This window comes from Aphis gossypii, unplaced genomic scaffold (assembly GCF_020184175.1).
Source record: "Aphis gossypii isolate Hap1 unplaced genomic scaffold, ASM2018417v2 Contig00584, whole genome shotgun sequence".
NCBI lineage: Eukaryota > Metazoa > Arthropoda > Insecta > Hemiptera > Aphididae > Aphis > Aphis gossypii.
In genome coordinates, this window is record NW_026083178.1 from 1 (window position 1) to 18,813 (window position 18,813).

General features: G+C 27.6%; 2 protein-coding genes across 3 annotated transcripts; one reads left to right on the plus strand and one right to left on the minus strand.

Moving 5' to 3' along the window:
• Positions 1-727: 727 nt before the first annotated feature.
• LOC126554717 (SCAN domain-containing protein 3-like) lies at positions 728-2,558 on the minus strand. The gene is made up of 2 exons (XM_050209761.1): positions 1,932-2,558; positions 728-1,306 (listed from the first exon to the last, which is right to left on the minus strand). Exons 1-2 carry the CDS (start codon positions 2,556-2,558, stop codon positions 728-730), a joined length of 1,206 nt encoding a protein of 401 aa, XP_050065718.1.
• An 11,002-nt stretch (positions 2,559-13,560) lies between these two features.
• LOC126554718 (uncharacterized) lies at positions 13,561-14,916 on the plus strand. Of its 2 annotated transcripts, none has more exons than XM_050209763.1 (4): positions 13,561-13,977; positions 14,047-14,160; positions 14,256-14,467; positions 14,719-14,916. In XM_050209763.1, exons 1-4 carry the CDS (start codon positions 13,927-13,929, stop codon positions 14,873-14,875), a joined length of 534 nt encoding a protein of 177 aa, XP_050065720.1. In that variant the 5' UTR covers positions 13,561-13,926; the 3' UTR covers positions 14,876-14,916. The 2 variants fall into 2 exon arrangements, with proteins under 2 accessions (XP_050065720.1, XP_050065721.1); XM_050209764.1 differs by having other exon boundaries at positions 14,259-14,467.
• The last annotated feature ends 3,897 nt before the right edge of the window (positions 14,917-18,813 follow it).

Here is an 18,813-nt window from a genome sequence, read left to right on the forward strand (position 1 = left end):
GTGTCCTATCTAGTGGCGGTCGCAGAGGGGGGGGGGGGTTCAAACCCCTCCGAAATGAATGGATGATTAATTTCAAACGTAGTTATTCTCACTAATGAATCTTCAAAAAAAAATAATTTGTTCAAACTCCCCCCCCCCAAAAAAAAAAAAAATTTTCTGCGTCCGCCCCTGGTCCTACCTAATTGAAAAATAAAATATTGTTTCAAAATAGAATATATGACAATTTTTAAATATAATATATCCTAGACTGACAAATCATCTCCGTTCAGAATCGTTTTTCGTATACAATGATACCTATCATTGCATTCAAATTTAACCTACCTAGTCCGAGGTCCACCCAACCCCCTAATGTACACAGAGCGGTACCCACTTGCCCGCTTTTTTATTGGAAAGTCGAGGGACTTTCATTTTAGAGGGGAGGAATGTAGTAAACCCAATGCACCTGCATGGTGTTATACTATATTAGATCACATTATATTTAATTGGGATAGATTATTAAATTATAGGAAATATGTATTAATACACCTGCATTATAAGCAATAGGCCAGAGATCAGAAAAACATAGTTTTTCTGTCGATTAAGTAATAATTATATAATTATAGGATATTATTATGATGATATCATTATATAATGGTTATATAATTATTTAATGATGATTATGTAAATAGGTATTAATAATAGGAAACATTTTTTTACATACAATTAAAAAATTAATACATTAATATTTTTAATGGGACGGCTGTGCTTGTTTTTGTTGCATTAAATCATCAAATCGTGGGGTAAATTTTGATAGTGCGATTCTCATTTCCTTTTCGTTATTTAGTTTTCCTCTGTATTTACTTTTGATAACTGCTAAGGCCGAAAAACCCGTTTCACATAAGTATGAAGAAGCAAATGGAATTAAAGTCCTGATAGCCTTATTGGCTACGATCGGATATTGCTTCTTCATAGCTATCCAAAATTCTGGTAAAGATAATGATACAAATTTGGATTTTGATACTGAATCTGAGTACAAGTCTATCAGTTGTTCTTGTTCAGTAATTGTTAATTCTGACGGTAGATCAGTAGTAAAAGGATCTTTAATCCAATTTCGTTGTTGATCGTCCTCGGGAAAATAATTTTGGAAGTGAACAATAAGTTGTGATAAGTGTTCCATGAATACTAATTTGATAGATTCTATCAAGTTTAAATTATTTTCATGAAGGAACATATACAATGTGGGAAAACAGTCATTTAAAGCACCTTCATCCATTTTATTCTTCCACAAGACTAATTTTCTTTTAAAAGAAGTAATTTTTTCAGTTAACTGCAAAATGTGGGTCTCATTACCTTGTAAAGATACATTTAATACATTGAGTTTTTCAAAAATATCACATAAGTATGATAATTTTATTAAAAAGACTTCATTTTCAAATTTTTCAAAATATTTTTTTTGTTCAAGAAGAAAACAATGTAGTTCTTTTCGAAGTTCAAATACTCTTTTCAACACGTTTCCTCGTGAAAGCCAACGGGAGTTGCAATAATACAAAAGTGAGGTATGCTCAGCTCCCATGTCTTCACACATTTTTTTAAAACACCGGGACTTTATAGGTCGAGTTTTGATGAAATTAACTATTTCAATAACAGACAGCAAGACTTCATTAAGACTTGGACTAATAATTTTTGAAGCGAGAGCTTCTCTGTGAATAATACAGTGCGTCCATACAGCGTTAGGGGCTTTTTTTTTAACGAGTGCTTGTAAACCATTATAACAACCTGCCATAGAGCGAGCTCCATCGGTGCAAACACCAAAACATCTGTCCCAAAAAAATGTTGTTTTCAATTATGAAAGAATCTAATATATTAAATAAATCTGCTGCTTTTGTTTCACCAACAATAGTTTTACAAAAAAGTAAATCTTCATGAAACACGTCATTTACTACGAACCTTACATAACAAATAAGATGGGCATCATTATGGCAGTCAGTTGCTTCATCCAGTTGAATGGCGAAGTCATTTCCTATTAGTTTTTCAATTAATTGATCATTGATGTCTTCAGCCATATCTTGTATTCTACGACTAATAGTATTATCTGATAATGGCACATTTTGAAGTTGTTTAGCAGCAGCATCCCCAATCATAATAGACACCATATCCATAGCGGCTGGTAAAATTAGATTTTCTGGGATAGTATGAGGTTTTTTACTCTTTGCTATTCGCCAAGCTACTTTATAGGAAGAAAGTAGTGCTTTAGAAGGAATTGTAGCTTGTTTTGTAAAAATATGTTTTTGTTGAGCCATAGCTTTTAATTTTGATACGAAATAATCACGTGGTTTGTTCACCAAATTTCCATGAACTGTCTCCAAATGGCGTTTCATTTTATTTGGAAGCATACTTTCTACAGCCATTACTTTCAAACAAACAACACACTGGGGATGTTCTACGTTTGCAACAACAGTGCTAGTAAATCCGAAATTCAAATAACTATCATCATATTTTCTGATTTTTTGTTTCTTTTCAATATTTGAAATTACTTCTGGATTATCACGTTTTCTACTAGAATTCAAAAACTTATCCATAGTTATAACTACTATTATTACAGAAAAAATACACAACAAATAACACAGAACAAAAAAAGATCGTAATAAATATCGGTCGATATACGTAGCCGTAGCGCATATAACACACTGAATACAAAACAGACAGGCGACAGCGGTGTGCGTTTTACAACTGATAGATTATATTAGAGGCAAATCATTAAGTACCTACCTAATTGTAAATGGTAATCGAAATATGCTATTACTCGATATCGCAAACACGGTTATCGACGGTTATCTCACACATGCAACATGTAATATGTATTGGTGCGCCGAAATTTTATTTTTAGTTTCTATTGCGAACGCGGCTCCCTTGATAATAACCGGCGACGCCCCTGGGAGCCGCGACGCACAGGTTGAAAACCCCTGCTCTATACGATAGAATGAAAAATGAGGAAAAGCAATTAAACGAAGAAATAGATAAAATTAATAACTCAAGAACTCCTCGATTAAGTTTAGCACAAATTACCGATCATTTATCTAGATCTAACACTAAACGTAGTAATATTCATAATAATACAACTATACCAAATGATCCATTTGAATTTCGTCCAACAGCAAACAGTTCTATGACTACAGATCCAAAGAATGAAAAAATGTTTAATTTTACTGCAACCCCAAAGGTTAAGAGAGGTTCTGGTTTATATAAGATGTAATACCTCAAACACAATTAGTTTATTATGACGATCCGAATGAACTAGTAACTAGATTAAATCTTCTAACATCATCACAAAATGTTGATAATACTGGTGTCAATAATGAAATTATATCAATTTTAGAAGAATTACGCCAGAGAAATATTATAGTATAATGACAATCTTAACCAGTTTAGCTGAGGAGTTACATGGACCAGCGAGAAAAATATTTCCTAGACGAAGCGTAGTAACACGGTTTAAAGATGATCTCTGGCAAGCTGATTTAATAGACATGCAACCACATTCTAGACAAAATAATGGTTTTAAATTCATTTTAATTATTATAGATACATTTACCAAGTATGTGTGGGTAGAAGCACTAAAAAATAAAACAGCAAAGGAGTGTACAAAAGGTATAATAAAAATATTAAAAAAAAATCAAAATCAACCAAAATATTACAAACAGATAACGGAACAGAATTTTACAATAATGAATTTCAAAGTATAATGAATAAGTATCATATTAGACATTATTCAACATACAGCAGTATAAAGGCTGGTATGGTTGAACGCGTTATAAGAACAATAAAAAATAAAATTTACAAATATTTTACATTAACAGGTTCATGGAATTGGATAAATTCAATTTTTAATTAGTATATAATTATAATAATACAAACATTCAACAATAAAATGTTCACCACACGAAGCTCGGATCAACCCGGTTACAATTAAAAGAAAAACATTACAAATTAATACATCAAATAAACTTAAATTTAAAATTAATGACAAAGTAAGAATATCTAAGTATAAATATAATTTCAGTAAAGGTTATACACCAAATTGGACAACAGAAGTGTTCACTATTTCTAAAATTTTAAATACAGATCCGTTAACTTATCAACTAAAAGAGAGTTCAAATAATATAATATTAGGCTATATTATACACAAGAATTAAAAAAAAAACATTTTTTCCCGACAAATTTCTTATTGAACGTATTATAAAAAAAAATAATAACGAATTATATGTTAAATGGTTAGGTTTTAACAACAGTCATAATTCGTGGATTGATGTAAACGATACTTTAAAATAGTAAATAAACGAAATGTATCAATCAATATTTATTATTTTAATTGTATAAACCATTTTATTATTACAATGTTTGGATCTATTTCATTTTTATGTTAATTTATTTTTTAATTGATTACCGAATGTTATAATTAAATTAAATCCGTTAATTTTTTTACTACCATATCCCTACTAATCTGGCAATCGATGTAAAACTTTGTCTAAAATAAAATAGAGTTCACTCAGATTTTCAATATCGATTTCTAATTTGGAATTATAGGTTTTGAACGAATATTCTAGGTTTGTTCATTCTGAAAAATTAAATGTTATACTGTTTAGCTAATTGTTTAAACATGCATTTTAGTAATAAAAATAAAAATAATGAATAAATAACGTTTTTTGTTTTTTTTTAAATTGTATTTATCTTATATTTTATTTTATTAATATTATTATTTTTATTGAATACTATATCAATTTTACATAATTAAAAAAAATAAAATAAACTATTTTTTTAAACGATAGTGACCATATGCAATAGTATTAATACCATCACGCATAATAATCCTTTTATCGTCATTCGCACTAAGAGCAATTTTATCTATAGGTTTAGAATAAACAAAATGGTGTTTTGATTGTATAAAATTCATAGATTTACATAATTGTTGACTAGCTGAATTGTTGATATATGCATTTAATATATTTAAATATTCGTCAAACTGCATGTGATTATTAATAACATATTTTTTAACACCCTTAGCTCTTTTTACTTCATCTTTATTTGTTTTATATGCATAGAGTTTAGGACGTAAAGTAATAAATTCTAATAAGATTTCAGATTTTAATTCGTCTTTAAAATAACCTGGTTGATTTTTTCTACGATCACTAGAACAATAGTGATTTTTCGGATAATTTGAAGTATCAAAGTAAGAAAATAATTTTCGTTTTATGTCATCGAAAAAGTTAGAAGTTCTTATTTCGTAAACTAACGAATCAGTATCTGAATACACAATGTTAATTTTATTTCTATACATATTTTTCATTACATTATAATGAAAATCATACATTATCGACTTTGAAATATCCAATATTGCAAATCCTACATAAATAGGCTTATCAAATTTAATTTTTTCCTTATTCATATGAATAGCCATTACATTTTTTGTGTATATAGTTCGATCTTTAAATGTTGTTTTCGACATTAATCGATGTGCTTTTTTTTCGTTAGATACTAGAAACATTGACATACGTTTTCTTACATTTTCCATAGACACTATTCACTAACAGTTTCCAGAATTGTCGTTCAAACTCATTCCTTGACTTAACCCTCATATTTGTACATAAATTTATATATGGTGCCATCCAACGAGATTGTGAAAAACGCAGAATCCTATGAACTTTTTTCACGTTTAATCCATTAACGATGGCCTGTTTCAAATTTCTATAGTGAACTACATAATTAAATTTCGATTCTAATGTTGTTAATAGTTTTTTTACTTTTGAATTGGGAGGACATTTATTCTCAGGTAAAAATGGGAAATCATTATGATTGTCATGTAATTGTTTTCGATAAATAACATCTACTTCTAAAATATAACCATATTCAGCATCATCTTCAATTTGTGTTATATCTATTGTCAAATCGTTAAACCATTCAAAATTTTTATGAGGTAAAGCAGATAGCATTGATTTTCCATATAGATTTACACAGTCCTAGTAAGCTAACCACGTTACAGGTTTGTTTGAATCATAATTAATATTTTGAATATTAGGAATGTTAGCTTTTACATGTCTTTTAACTGAATGACAAATTCCACCACGTAATCCGTTCTCCAGAAAAATTTGAATATCATACTGTTTAAGCCGTTCTAATTTAACATTAGTATGTTTTAATATACAATCGAATGCAAATCCTGGAGAGGTCATAAAATGTGAAGCATCGAGTTTAAGTGTTTGTAAACAAAGATCTCTAAAATTTTCAAAAACATCAGAAAGTAAACATACATCTGTTGCTAAGTATAAGTCACTATATTCTCCTAATGTTTTTATATTATATTTTTTCCAAACCTTATGAGCATGCGCATAATCTTCATCACTAATATCTTCATCTTTAATGAATTATAAAAAAACTGTTTTGGTGGTAAACAAGTTTCATTTAATTTATTAGGATGGTCAATATATTCATAAGGAAACACACCTTTTCGTGTAACTAAATTTAATGTCGACAAAGAAATATTTAATGTTTCTCTAAATCTATTTTGTCTTCAGATAAATTATCAGCTAGTGAACTAATAGACTCTGACAAACCGAAATGTATCAATAAATTTTTATATGAATTTATCATTTGAATAGTTTTTTTAACTATGATATAATATTTTTTTCTGACGAATTAAGTATTACTGGATATCATTTTCATAACAACTAAGTTCACGAACAATAAAATGACTGTCATAGACTAAGTTATGAAGTATAAATTGGATAATAAATGAAACTTAGTTAATTCAAAATAATCAATTTAAACAAACAGGTGATCTAAAACTCCTGTAAAATGATTATGATCTGTTACTTTAAATAATTTATCGTTTTTAAATGATTTGAACACATTCACATAATCTAGCATTTTGAAATTATGCTTTTCATCAACGTTTAATTTGTCCACTGGTATTATTATCTTATAAGATACACACTTTTGAACCTATCTATCATTGTCTTTATGAAATGTTTTGCTGCATTACGATTTCTATAAACATGAATTTTGTTGGAATTTTTATATTTTTTTTATTAAATATTTAGGTATAATGTGTCATAGATCTATTTTTACGTAAATGCATAACTCATAGTTTATGTTTATGTGGTTATCAATGTCTTAGTTTTAATGTCTTGGTTTTAAATTTGTTTGGTTTTTGTTTTTTGTTTATGATTTTGTTATTTTTAAAGGTGTTTTAGTGTTTTTGAAAGAATGGTGTTGGTTGTGTGTTTATTATAGGTTTTAAATACCATTCGAAATCGAGATAAATTACTATATGTATTCGTTGAGATCTTTTAAAATTTTTTAAAATAATAGTATCGTCATCACCGTTATCAACATTACCGGTCTTCCAAGTTTTATGTTTTCCACAAATTTTTTTATGTTTTTTTACCCATCAATACCCCATAGTTTGAATTTACAAAGGAATATTACTAAAAACTGTAAAACATCTTTTCATATAATTAATTTAGATTTATGTTTCGTCTTATGGATTACGAATAAGTCTACAAACTCATTAATAAAACAATAAATGTGACGTTAAACCATTATTACATTAAAAGCAGATCGAAATGGTTTTTACTTCCACATTATTCATATATAATGGGAAAACAACATTTTTTATTATCTAAACTAAAACATAACTGATACATTATTTAAACGTTCAAATTATTTAATTTGATTACTGGTGTCGGAAAATCGATCAATGAAAATTTAATCTACTTTTTTTCAAGAATATTTTAAAATATTGATTACTAAATTTAGTTTATCTGAACGAGTATTATATTTGTTAAATTGCTATTTGAAACATTTGATTTTTATCATTATTTTTACATTTATAACAGCTTTCTTATTCCTTATACATTCTGGTAAAATTACATAAGAAGATCCGGTTAAAGGGTTTACATATTGATTCTTAATTGTAATGCATCAATTGAATATAACTCCAACCACTTCCTTTAGTTACAAAATTACTATCCTCTTTGTTTAATTTTATCAACATTTTTTTTTAATAAATTTCGAAAGTTGAATTGTATATGCCAACACATTCACTGTTTTAAATGAAATATCTCGGTATTCCTGTGTTAAACACATGTACATAAACACAGTCGAGATATAATTTTAAATTTAATACTAGTTTGTTGTGTGTCATTTTTTTTAATATTACAAACAATCATTCAAAACCGTAGTCAAAAAATTGATAAAGTCTAGAAATTATAATCGTTTTTTAAAACAAACGTTTTTTGAACATTTTTTTAACCGATTTAATTGAATAAGTCCGCTTCCAATTACGTTCATACTGTTTTCTTTGTTTGATATTACATTTCGTTGTATTTTACTGTAATAAAAATAAATAAATAATAATAATATAAAATTTACCATTAATAACAATAAATAAATATTATTACTAAATAAAAAGAACGTATTAACCATTTATGCTTATTAAGTCATTATTTATTATTTTTATTACAATCAATAGCGTTGACCATTGAACGATCGAGGTTAATTTTAAATATTACTGTGTTACTAATTACGATCTATTGTTATTAAAGATAAGTCAATATAATTTATATATTTTTATTTATATGAACTGATAATATTGCTTTTTTTATACATAAAAATAATAACTTAGTAGGCTATAACTTTGAGCTGATCTGGTTTTTTTTTTCAAAATTTTTTTAGTATCAATCTTTGGTTTATATATATATATATATATATATATTCATTAATCTTATTCATCCATCAAGTGATATTATGAAAGGTCGTTCTCAATGTCGTTTAATTTTAGATTTAACGTAAGTCTGCGATATAGCTGTAGAAATTAAGTATTAAATCGACATGTTAATATTTGTTAAAATCAAAATCGATTGTAATTATTTTTAACGGATGAGGTTAATTTTCAATATTACCGTGTTTACTAATTGCGAACTATTAGTATTTTGTAAGAACTTATATATTTTATTATTTTACTTAATATAAACTGATAATTGTTTTTTATACATAAATAGTTGAAAATACATTTCGTTAATTTTACATCACTAACTACTCAGTTCTGCAGTAAAGCTCACTTGACACTTTAAGCATCTTGCTCTATAACAATCATCTGCTACTGTTTTAATCCACTCTTTGTACAAATTATTAGATTCCCATTCCGTTCGGTACTTTTGTTTTCTATGTTTCTCTTTCGGCAATTCATTTCGAATTCTTCTCTTTTTTTGAGGCGTAGTATTTCCCTGAAATATATTGCTATGATTAGTTTTACATTTTAAAATATAAATTTATTACCTGTTTACATGATGACATTGAAGCATTTCAATCTGTCTAACTTATATAATATTTATTATAATAATAACAACAAAATATACATATGTGTAGACCACTCTCTTATACGGTGAAAATTAATCACACGCCTAAGTGTTAAAATGTCATCAGTTAACAAGTAATTAACAATGATTTTAATATACAAATATACTTACATCGGGGTGTATCTTCTATATCCGACATTTCGATTGACTACAGTACAGAAAAGAGAACTACAAAAGTTGAAACTTAATAAAACAAACGGCCAATGGCCATAAACGGCATAAACGATCCCGGCCACAGATATATACTATATATATATATACTATATAGGTATTACTATATTATATCTGTGATCCCGGCCAACTGTTAATAGGGCACTATAGACTACAGGTATGCTAAGCCGCCATTTTGCGACTCATTTATCACATATAATATTATGGAACTACGAAGTTGCCGCGTTTATTTTATCGTTGATAAACCAGTCGCAAATGGCGGTTTAGCATACCCGTATATTTAGTGCCTTACTGTTAAGTGCCAAGTGCCAACTTTACTGTTAAAAACGTGATTTTCAGAATTAAGCAAATTATCGTACTTGGTGTACGGTTATAATTTAATTATCGTACATCGTACGACATCCTATATTATCGTATTTGTACGATCCAAACCGTACGTCTGGCAACACTGATCAGGTGATATTATTAAGGTCGACCTCAGACGAATAATTTCAGATTTTACGTGAGTCTGTGATATAGCTGCAGAAATAAGTATTAAATCTGTACGTTGATAGTTGCGAATTCAAAATCAATTATAATTATTTATTTTTGGGTTTTTGCCTGTAATTAAACAACATCAATTAATAGTACCATAGTATTATTTTTATCTATGTTACTAAAATATCTTATACATAAAAATGAATCGCAAAATGTGTTGGTAAGCGCATAACTCAACAACGCCTGGACCGATTTCGCTCATTCTTTTTTTTTGTTTGGTCGTAATTGCCAGGTGAAGGTTCTTACGGACGAAAAATTTGAGAAGTTATCGGGTTAGAGAAATACGAGGTGGTGATGAAATTATAGAAGCGCCATCTATCCAGCAAATAGTCAACTAAATTATTTTTGGTAGTCAATGGCAACCATTTAAATAAAATAAATCATTTATTTAAATTTTTTTTAAAAATGCATGCAAATAGACATACAAACTTAAATCGTTGTCATGGTAAAAAAGAAATTAAAAATCTATATATATAAAAATGGAGACAAAAATATAACATTTCATAAATTGAGAACGGCTGGATCGATTTCGCTCATTCTTTTTTGTTTGGGTCGTAATTTCCAGGATAAGGTTTTAAGTGTAAGAAAAAGTTAAGAAAATTGCAGAGAAAAATTAAAAAAAATACAATGAAAATAAAAAATACTGATGACTACTATTACTATTTTATTATTATTATTATTACTATTTTATTTTCGATAATCATGGTAACAATTTTTTTTGTTATTATTATTTATTTTCCCCATTTTTGTAACATTTTTCACTGATGATTCGCTCCTATTGGTCGCAGAGAAGGTGCTTATGTAGTACAATTTTAGGAAAATCCACCAGAAAACTTCGGAATCTGGATGTAAAAAAACAACAACAACTATCACTGCAGTGATAAAAAACTATATTAAGGTCACTATTGATTATGATTGAATATAATAATTATAGACCTGTTGTTATATTTTGTTAAAACCATAACAACAAAAATAAGAATTAGCAAAATAAGTCAATGTCTACAGTAAATTTCAAATTCACAGCAATAAACTAACATAACAAGTTATACCAAGTTTTATTGTTTTACCAACAAGCAACAATATAAAAACCACGAGATGGCACATTATTGTATTTTACCCACCGTAGTAAAATAAAAAAATGATATAACTTTGAAACTTAAGTGTTAGAAATTATAAGCTTACGTACACATCTCTCGGGGTCCGCAATCCAACACGTGTGGATTGCCTACATGATAATATACTGCTCGCATAATCATAAGAGAGTCTCACGGCAACGGCAAGCAGAATGACTGTAATATTTGACTTGAGTAACTCACTGACTAATAAACGTAGAGCCTGAATAATGATAGATCGATGCTTACAATTTACACGGTACATTCGTAAATCTCGAGTGCTCCTATTCTAGCTTCGAATGCGGTGGTGCCACTGGTTGTCGCAGTGTGACCGTCCGCCATCCGGACTTTGTTTGTTGGTCCGTGGGGGGGGGGATTTGCCGTATTTGCGGGCTATTATCGGGTTTACGTACGATTTTTGCGCTTAAGAGTCTATAAGGGCTGTTACGAAGCCTGACGGGAATTCGAGTTCGAGTGTGGATTGCTTACATGATAATATACTGCTCGCATAATCATAAGAGAGTCTCACGGCAACGGCAATCAGAATGACTATAATATTATGACTTGAGTAACTCACTGACTAATAAACGTAGAGCCTGAACAATGATAGATCGATGCTTATAATTTACACGGTACATTCGTAAAATCGTACCACAAATTTAGTGTGCAATAAGAAAGCATTTACAAAATTCGCATATTAAAGTGGTGGTTTTACAAGATTTTTGAGAATCAAAACGGTCAATGAAAATGTCTAAGTTTTAAACACCGTTAAACCGAATATTGAATAACAAATTAATCACAATTCGAATCATATTATATAGAATTGGCATTTTTAACGGGCAACGAAGTGCACGGAGCCAGCTAGTATTTTAATAAAAATAATACTGATTTCATAATTTTTTTTTTATATAAATTTAGATATTGAATGTACTTTATATATTTTATTGATTTATTTTTTTATATTTGCGTAATATGAATTTATTTGATATTAAATATTTCATTATTCATCTGACTTTTATTTCACAAGAAATTTTGAAAAATATTAAACATATTTTTTATAATCAATAATATAAATATTTTATAGTCACATAACTTATTATTTTTTAAAAAATATATAAAAAATAAAAACAATCATATCTTTTTATATTTATTCACTAAGACTAGCAGATTCACCATGCAGCTTAATTAATCTATAATGATATAAACAATATTCAAATAAAATAATAATTTTCAATTTTGATTTTATATCATATATTTTTTAATCTGATCGTGTTTTACTATGCCATACTTTAATAAGTCATATTTATTAACTTTTATTATATAATATATATATATATATATATACTAAATATTGAATTTGAATTCAACCAATTTTATTTTTTTATATTTTATTCATTTTATTTGTATTTCATATAATACGTATGTTTTCATTTTATTTTAAATATTTCATAATTTATTTTGATTTTTATTTCACTGAAATTTAGTAAATTATTAAAACATATTTATTTATAATCAATAATATAAATATTTTATAGACACATAACTTATTATTTTTTAAAAAATATATAAATAAATACGATCATATCTTTTATATTTGTTCACTAAGACTAACCGATTCACTAGCAGCTTAATTAATCTATAATGATATAAACAATATTCAAATAAAATAATAATTTTTAACTTTGATTTTATATCATATATTTTTTAATCTGATCGTGTTTTACAACTTTTATTATATATATTAAATATTGAATTTGAATTCAACCAATTTTATTTTTTTATATTTTATTCATTTTATTTATATTTTCATATTATACGTATGTATTAATTTATATTTTAAATATTTCATTATTCATCTGATTTTTTATTTCACTGACATTTTGTAAATTATTAAAACATATTTATTTATAATTAATTATATTTGTATTTTATCTTACTTATTGTTTTGCTGCATAGTTTGATGAATACCTCGGTCCATGTTGTTGCGTTGAATAAGTAGGTTTTAGTTTATCAATTAAAAATGAATTAAGAATCAAACTGTTTCTTCAAATTAATATTGTATTTAATTTAGATTAATTATTAATAAAACTTAACTAATATCAAAAACCTTGCTTGATGATAGTGTTGTAATAAAGTCAGCGACTTACACAAGTACTGAAAGACTGAGGATAATAGACTATAACCTACTCAAGAGCACTTTGTAAATGACTATAAGTCTAAAAACATTGAATGATTATGAACCAGATTTATAGTCTGATCCAGTGGTGTGATATGTGATCATGCCATATTACACTTTGATCACAGATATTTTTTATAGATTAGGTAAAAATATGATCACGCTTTATTAAACTTTGACTACAGTAATTTTTTTATAGAATAGGTAAAACTATGATCACGCCATATTACAACGCTACCACAGTTATTTTATAGATTAGGTAAAACTATGATCACACCATATGATACCACAACCTTACAAATCTGTATATAAGTGATCAGTAGACATTGATTATAGTTAGTGTTAAATCTCAACATTGTCTATAAATTTTATGTTTCGTCGTTTCATACCGTAATATATCCGTTTGCTACAAGTCGATAACAAACCAAGTAACACAATTTGATCAAGTAAATGTTTTTTAAACAATCTGTTATATTAAAAATTAAACTTATACTGATTATCATTTTTATTTAAGGTATATTTAATATATATAAAAAATAATATGTCGTACTATACTAATGTATCTGCAGGCGAAAGCTCTTCAAATGATGATGTAAGTACCTATACCTATTTGTTTATGTATGTGTGTGTATGATATTAATATATTATTATTAAATAATAGAATGAAAGTAGTATGCTATCAACACTATCATCTTCTTTAAAACCGGTAAAAATGCAGAATAAAAAAAGAAAAAATGATACTGAACCAAAAGTTAAAATGTCTAAGGCTGGAAAGGTAATAATTTGTATTGTATTATTTTTTTAAATATTACACACACACACACACACACCACACATTTATTTTTAATATAAATATATATGAATGTATAGCAGCGAACAGAATCAATAGAGACGTACAAGGATGCCTTAGCTAGTGTAATTTCGAAAGGAAATATTGAAGATAACGTTTCTAACTCAATAACATTGACGGAAGGAAATTACACGTATACGATTCGGTGTCCAGTAGCGCCAAAATGCGATGACTACTACGTCATTCAACATTATAAAACTAGTGCTATAAAGGACATTCCGTCACTTGAAAGGTAAAAACCATAATAAAAAAAACCAATGATTAAATGATGAACTATAGTTAAACAACAGCGATACAATCATTTATTGATCACCAGATTATTTTTTTAATTTGACCGTTACCTATTATTATTCAACACAAATAAATTATTAAATTCTAATTAAAATAATAAGATTGAGGATTTTATCGTTGATATTTAACTATAACATGATTAAATAATAAAACATATTACGAATATTATTAAATAATGATTTTTTATAATAGATGGAAACATTCTGAAGCTAGTGTAAAGTTGTACACTAGCAATACCTTTCCTGCTGACAACGAAATATCTATAAAAATAAATGAACTAATTCGCACAATTTTAAATCGATGTTCATCGGATCCGAAACGGAAGATTGTGAAAAACAGTAAAAAATAAAAAAATGCAAATATATTATTTTGTAAAAATTTTTTATTGGTAGTACCTATAAATTATGATATTTAATAAAATAAATTATTAAAATTGATAAAATTAATTAATCTTATTCTTTTACTATAATATTGAAATCAATTCTTAGAGTAATTATAACAATTATAATGGTATAAAGTTCAATACAAATTTTATTTTAAATCTTCATTAATCATATAATATCATATCTGATAGTGAATTATTGTGGAATTGAAGTATTTCATATATAAAACAAGAATCATCGTTCTGTATACAACACATGCTAAAGTCAAAATTTTGAATATACTGATTAGTAAAATCATTTCGCTGACAAGATGATGGTAGAATATTGATGTCTGTTCTAATTAATGAATATACGGTATCAAAAGTTGACTGATATGAAACCAACTTTTTCTGCTTTTCTACAATATGTGAATCGATACATTGTTGTAATTGTTTTAAACGATGTAAATCAGTATATGATAAGGTAATAAAATGATCATTAACATGCAATTTAATAGTTAACTGATTTAAATTGACTGAATAATATATGTTATCAGTTATTTTCACACGTTTACAATTAGTATGTAGATTATTAGTTATTGAACTATAATTGCTATCACACATTAGTGTACACCACTGAAGTAAATCGAAGGTTAACAATTTTTTAGTAACATTACATTCTAGTATTACAATAACAGAAATCGTTTTATTAACCAAAAATCCAACCGTTACACTTTTCTTGTTAAAAGGTCTAATACTGAATATTGATTTTGCGACAACAATTGATGGATTCATATTGTATGACGACGTGATCTTTTTGATATAGACGATTTCTGATGATAATTTTTAAAAACGAATAGAAATAAATGTAATAACTGAAATAAACGTAAAACACAGATGTTATTTACACATATATGATCGTTACAACACATATTTATAAACTAAGTGTATTACTTGTACACGTGTGGTTATATACTAAACTGATTACATTAAAAAAAATTGAAGTGAACGTGAAATCAAATCAAATAACGTGTGGAAGGGAGAATTACTTACCTGATCTGTCGAACCCGAAACTGCAATTTTTTTAAATCTAATATATTTAATTATAATTAGACGCGTTATCTTACTTGACAACAAGTTCACGAGGTATAAAATCAAATATTAACACATTTAAGTTGATTAATTCAATATTTATTTTGAAATACAAATAAATTATAAAAGTAATAAGAAACATCAAAGTAAACTAACAAGTAATATCATTTGATTTAGACTTACAATCACAAACATGGCTAGCTTTTACATATTCGTTTTTTACATTTTCTATAAATTCATTTCCTTTACATAGTAATACAAATATACCTACATTTAGGATTCCATTTTGCGTGTTCGACCCATGGTATATCATCGTTTGACCATTTTTGTAAGACAAGTCCACAGAAAAAACATTCAACTATATCACCTACACCGGTGTACCCGCGATTATTTACCGCGTGAAATTTGACCTCCCCCGGTAAATATTCACTAGTGAAATTTTACTCCCCCGGTAATAATTCACTAGAGAATATTTACCTCCCGGTAAATTTTTTTTATATTTTTATATGAGTATTTATACAGGTTATAGGATATTTATATTCTTCCAGTTAAGTTTAATTACCCAAGTTCTTTAATAATAATATGTGTACCTCATACACGGGTTTTCACAAAATGAAGCCACTGAAACAGTAATAGTATACATTCCGTTTAACCCAAATTAGGCTATTTTATTACAATAGTACCTACAATGTAAATAATGATATAGTGTAATAGCATAGATAGGTAGGTATCTAGTATCTACCTAATCTCTTTTATCTTATTGCTTATCGTTGTCGCGCGGCTCGTTTTTCTTTCGTGTGTGTGTGTAACTTCATGTCGTCAATAATAATTATTTCTTTCTAATGTGTACCGTGTCCATGTGTAGTGCATTAAAATATTGAACAAATTTTAAACTATTTAACATACAACAGCAATTACCTATACAGTCCAGAATTTGGGTTATTGGTGAGACCAATCATTTTGCCACTCATATTGCTGCTGCAATATTTTACAGGTAAGTCAAGAACTTTTAATAAATATATATATAAATGATATTTATAATAGCTTATAAACAAGATGTATACATTTTATTATTTAATTATATGTTATGTATGTATATTAAATGTTGATAAAATGTTGATTGACGACACATTTAGGTGTCTTCAACAGTCGAACACGCTATTCGCTATATATTCTTATCGTTGCTGCTTTTGCGACCGACCACTATAATTAATCGCCAATACCGAACACTGATATTATATCATATTTTTTCAAAGGTGGGAAAAATAATAAAAATAATTAGGAAATAAATCATAGACTTAATTTACTTTACAGATCATATAAAGAGTGACTGCATTCTTTTTAATTTGGACAATATGTTTCGGCCGTGGGAAAATGCTGATGTCTCAAATGAGAATAACTTAGCTGAAAAGGATAAAGCACCAGCTGTAGTACGTTCATCTACTTATTTAGCATTAAACTTATCATCAGTTTATCAATATTTATTAGACAAAATTTATCCGTCATATATTACCACCAAAAATCAAAAAGCTAATTTCCGTAGACAATGTAAGCCATTTACAGTAGACGAATTAAAAACATAACTCTAAAAAAAAAAATTAAGAATAAATTAACCAATCAAAATGAAGAAAAATTTTTACCAGTTGTTTTAGACAAAAAAAAACAATACGAACTAATATCAATGACTCATCGAGGTACAGAATCTAGTGTAGAATCAATATCCTTATCTGCTCACCGTGGCAGAGATGCGTGTATATCTTTAATAGAATCGCGTATGTTTTGGCCTAATATTTATTCTGACGTATGTGATTTTATAAAAGAATGTGATATTTGCCAGAAAGTTAATCCAGCAGTTTTAAAAGCTGTTCCAGAACTGCAGCCAGTATCTGTGCCAACTGCTGTTATGAAACAAATAGGTATAGATATAGCCACATTACCTGAAGTAAACCAAAATAAATATATCATTGTGGCAATTGATTATTTCAGTAAATGGTCAGAAATTAAAGCTGTTCAAAATAAAACTGCTGAAACTGTTGCTAGATTTTTATTTGAACTTATTTGTAGACATTCCTGCATGTCAATACAAATAAATGACCAAGGTAGGGAATTTGTTAACCAGGTATCAGATCGCCTACATGTATTCACTGGTACAAAACAGCGAGTGACATCAGCTTATCACCCTCAAAGCAACGGGCTTGTCGAACGACAGAACCGAACAATAAAGAACATGATCTTAAAAACATTATATAATGAAAACTATGTTTCTAGATGGCCAGACATAATTGACGGTGTTCTCTTTGCTCACCGTACAGTTCGTCACGAAAGTACAAAATATTCACCATTTTTTTTTGTTATATAATCGAGAACCAACATTACCCATGGACATTATTTTGGAAGAAATCACTTCAAATGAAATGAAAGAAGATGGAATTTTGAAAGAAGAAGATACAAATATTTTATGCAATGAAGTTGATCAAAATCTGTTTGAAAAACGATTAGCACAAATTTTGCAAATTAAAAATTCTGTTTTTACTCAAGTAGCAAATAACATTAAAAAAAGTCAAATAAAACAAAAAAAAGCATATGACACACGTCATTCCAATAAACCAAATTTTAAAATTGGTAACTTAGTACTGTTTCGTAATTGTATCAGAGACGATCGAAAACCTGATGGTAATTGTTTTTTCAGAACAATTTCGTTGTGTCTCACAGGAACTGAAGTGCAACACTCTGAAATTAGGAAACTAATAATACAGTTTATGAAAAATCATAACAAAAAAGTAGATGATTTTTCGAACACCCAGAATTATATAACTAAAAGTAATATGGAAAGT

Coding starts and splice junctions, on each gene's coding strand:
- LOC126554718 (XM_050209763.1), top strand. CDS start 13,927: ATGTCGTACTATACTAATGTATCTGCAGGCGAAAGCTCTTCAAATGAT. Junction 14,161..14,255: donor AAATGTCTAAGGCTGGAAAG/GTAATAATTTGT, acceptor ATGAATGTATAG/CAGCGAACAGAATCAATAGA. Junction 14,468..14,718: donor GACATTCCGTCACTTGAAAG/GTAAAAACCATA, acceptor TTTTTATAATAG/ATGGAAACATTCTGAAGCTA.
- LOC126554717 (XM_050209761.1), bottom strand. CDS start 2,558: ATGGATAAGTTTTTGAATTCTAGTAGAAAACGTGATAATCCAGAAGTA. Junction 1,307..1,931: donor ATGCCCATCTTATTTGTTAT/GTAAGGTTCGTA, acceptor CACATTTTGCAG/TTAACTGAAAAAATTACTTC.